Source organism: Olea europaea, chromosome 11 (assembly GCF_002742605.1).
Source record: "Olea europaea var. sylvestris chromosome 11, O_europaea_v1, whole genome shotgun sequence".
NCBI lineage: Eukaryota > Viridiplantae > Streptophyta > Magnoliopsida > Lamiales > Oleaceae > Olea > Olea europaea.
The window spans coordinates 23,526,149-23,530,090 of NC_036247.1; the positions used below are offsets into that span (position 1 = coordinate 23,526,149).

Genomic DNA, 3,942 nt, shown 5'->3' on the forward strand with positions numbered 1-3,942 from the left:
TTTAAGATATGGCGTAAGAAAGTATTATTTATTTCCTTTTAGGAATAAATACATAAATTATTTTCTACAAATTAGAGTAAATTACCATTTCAAAATTTTGATAACGATTCAAATCTTAAATTTTTGGGTCGTTACACTTTACGAAGCTCGTGATTTAGAGGAAAGGAATCCAAAATTTACATATCCCGAATTCATTCTCAATTCTTCAACTATACACCAATTGAAAGGATGATTGCAGGAGAGATTAAAGATAGAAGAAAAAGAGGCCTATGCTTCAAGTGTAATGAGAAGTTCGTGAACAGAAGAAGATAGACTGGAGGTATAACTTTCCGCATAGCTAATTGCATGAAAAGGAAACCTTGAGGACAAGGAAGCTCTTTGAGAGGGAGGAAACGTTACGTGCCTCCAATTGTGCTTGGAAGTTTACACACACACACATGAATAATGCTATTCGCAGTAAAGACTGTCGACAGTCGTCCTATGTGACATATACTTGGTAGTTTTTTATTTGTTGTATAATTCAAAAAATAACTACCATATCTACGTATCAAGTACCAAATTGCCAAGTGTATGCCACATAGAGCGACTACTGACAGTTTTCACTAGGAATAGCATTACTCCACACACATAATTTATTATAATTTGTTCTCTGTTGAATAGGTCGACTAGTTTTCAGTCAACATTTTTTTAGTTCAGAATGTTTGGCTACTTTGTTGGAATTTGCCTTTGTTTTAGGGAATAAGTTGTACTTCACTGATTTAAACGTGAAGAATAAAGATTTTAAGGGGAATTGAATTGAAAACAAACCTTTGCTAATGCAGCAAGCTAACGGAGGTTTGAGGCTAACTCCGAAGATCGTAATTTATAATTCTTCTCTTTGCCGTTCATCAAAATAGGCGGAAGAAAGAACGCTGCTTCAATCTCATTCCCACCACATTACAGTTTTCTGGTATATTTATCATTTTCGATTAGCAGTTCTCTTTCTATATGTTCACTATTATAGTTTTAATGGATTGATATTTATATTTTTTGGACATTATTGAATTATTCTGATGGCTGTTAGTAACAAAATAACGTGAATCTATTTATTAACACCAATGAATATCACTGTGTGGAAACAATACTTCGCCTGTATAAATATTATGTCAGGTATTAGAAACTCTAAATTGTTTTACAAACTATTTTTTCAAATTTCTTTCATTTATAATTGACTCTTATTTAGCCTCTATTAGGGTTAGATAAAAATCAAAATTTCAGTAGAAAGTTATTAAAATATGTGTCTCATGAAATATGTGTGTTGGGTTTTTGATACCCAATAAATCCCGGGCTATAATGTTAACGTGGGTTAATATTATTTCATAGGCATAGGCCGATGAATGAAATAAGTCCAACAACCAAGTCCATTAGTTACACCCGGCCCAATTGTATTCCTTATGGATGGCTTGAATCTTTGCCCATTTACCCCTTTAATGGCCCAACTTAAAGCCTAACCCTAGAGTATATATATGAATATAACTCTAGCCTCTTTGACATGATGATTGTGTGATTTTGAGAGAAGAAACTAGTGAATCCCAGCTGCCCTCCTTTTGTGTGAGAAAAAGGTGTCCAGAAGTGTCCAAAACGCTTGTATAACTTGTGCAATTGGTAGTTCTTTCATAGTATACCTTTGTGGTGTCTTCTCCTAGCCTTTGTGGCCATAAATCATCATACTTTCTTATCTTACGTGGGTAAGATTGTATAGCAACCAAAGTGAATCAATTGGTTATGGTTTGGAGCCGTTTGGATTGGTTGTTAGTAGAGAAAGGTACGTTGGACTGAGCCTGGAAAACCACCGTTTGTAGATCTTTTGAGAGAGCTTCCGCAACAATGTGATTGAAATGAGTTTTAAAAAAATGAATTTTAAAAAATCAGGACCAAATAGGGACTTAATATGGCTTTATATACTTTATTTACTCTATTCACAGTTTACAGTCGTTGTTGGTAAATATAGCACGTCCTTACATTACATTTGACAAAACACAACGAGTAGTGCTAAGGCAGTGCACCTAAAGCAGACAAGGTGGCACATTAACAAACCTAAAACAAGAATCTGGGGTGAAATATGATATCAAGGAGAATACTGTTGCAAAAAATTTCAATATCTATATGACAAATATCTGCTTTAATCATGGTGATTTGTCGCAGATAATTTAATTTTCCAATCCACATCAGCATGCAAATATTATCTCAGTTAAATAAATTGAAGAAAAGGGAATCCTAATTTGAGACTGAAAATTAATGTTGCTGCACCACTTGTTTTAAGTTTTTCTGTGAAATAATCAAATGCAATCATTTAATATTTTTTTGAAGAGACCCCTCACGTGTAGATGGGATTATTTATTTTCCCATTAAAGCCTATGGATTTGCATCCTATTGGTGTAATTTAAAAAAAAAAAAAAAAGGAAATAAATCTATTATTCGATTATTGTGTAAGACATTTTGTAAATCCTTAAAAAAACATTATGCAAAATGATAAATCAATGTACAACAAGCATTTTATATAAACAATTGCATTACTGGGAATAATACTTACACTTGTACTTCAATTTTAAGTGTTCCATTTGTAGATTGTTAGCAATGTGTGAATCAAACAAGATTGACATCACTCGCCGTGCTTTTGGAGGTGATTTTTCATTTGGCGCTGCAACGTCTGCTTACCAGGTGGGTGTATGGCTGTTTGAAGAGATTTGCTAAAACATTGTCAGAAAACTTGGTCTAGATATTGTTGAACTCGTGCACATGTAGAAAAGAAGAGGATGTAAATGCAAAGATAAACATTTCAGAATTACACACAATAACTTATATGGATTATTATTTTTATTGTCGTATATTACAGATTGAAGGTGCTTGGAACGCCGGTGGTAAAGGCATGAGTAATTGGGACTATTTCACACAGATGAAACCTGGTCTCTTCTGTCTCTTCATTCTTTCTCTCTGTTTTTATACACACAAACATGTCCACTGCTGTTGATCATTATAATATGTTAATTTGATTGGCAGGTGGAGTTGCGGATGCTAGCAATGGATGTGTTGCTGTTGATCATTATAATATGTTTAAGGTTTATATGCTTCAGCAGTTTAGTGCATTGTAGCACAAATTTCTAGTAATGAAGTTCATGACATGTTTGGTAAGGTAGATTGAATATTAAACATTACTAAATGAGAAAAAATTGTTATTTGTAATGAAAAGTAAAAGGCTAAACTTCTGCGTATATATTGCACCATCAAGTACCAAACATGTGAATTGTGGAAGAAGTGAAACTACATTCAGATATTTATCCTTAATTTATATTTCAAATAAAAAGTCTACCTCTAGTTTTATTCTCAAACATTTCAGTGTGAGTAGTAATCATATTTAATAATGCTACAGGAAGATGTAGCTTTGATGAAAAATTTGGGTTTTGATTCTTATAGATTTTCGATCGCATGGACTAGAATTTTGCCAGGTATAGTGTTTTGGTGAAACTAGAAGAATATAACTGTTTCTATTGCATCAATTTTTAGTATATACGCAACCTCTAGAAGTCTTATCTCCATTTGTATTCTATATTGGTTATTTAGGAGGAAAATTAAGTGCTAGCTTATGCAAAGAAGGAATTAAGTTCTGTTTCGTGCGGGTTAGTCGCTAACAATTAAAAAGGGATCAGACGATTGTGTAAAGGACAAACCTCTTGAGACAAAGTCCCAAAAAGGGGTGTTCTTTATTGGCGATGTCTTTACAATCGGAAAGTAAAAACAGAATGCCTCCAAGGGGTGCAAGCACACGAGTTACTGAAAAAAATGTTTAAATCAAAACTAAGAAATTGAAAGTTACATGTTCTCTGTTAGAGAGTTTTTGATTTAATCCTTTTGTTCTATGTCTTTTCTTCCTTTTATACTCCCTGAATGATCTCTTTGTGATCA

General features: G+C 33.3%; 1 protein-coding gene across 1 annotated transcript; it reads left to right on the forward strand.

Moving 5' to 3' along the window:
• The first annotated feature begins 784 nt into the window (after positions 1–784).
• LOC111403816 (beta-glucosidase-like) lies at positions 785–3,227 on the forward strand. Its single transcript, XM_023032440.1, has 4 exons — positions 785–949; positions 2,593–2,700; positions 2,876–2,945; positions 3,040–3,227. The coding sequence occupies exons 2-4, from the start codon at positions 2,617–2,619 to the stop codon at positions 3,129–3,131; spliced, it is 246 nt and encodes an 81-aa protein (XP_022888208.1). The 5' UTR covers positions 785–949; positions 2,593–2,616; the 3' UTR covers positions 3,132–3,227.
• The last annotated feature ends 715 nt before the right edge of the window (positions 3,228–3,942 follow it).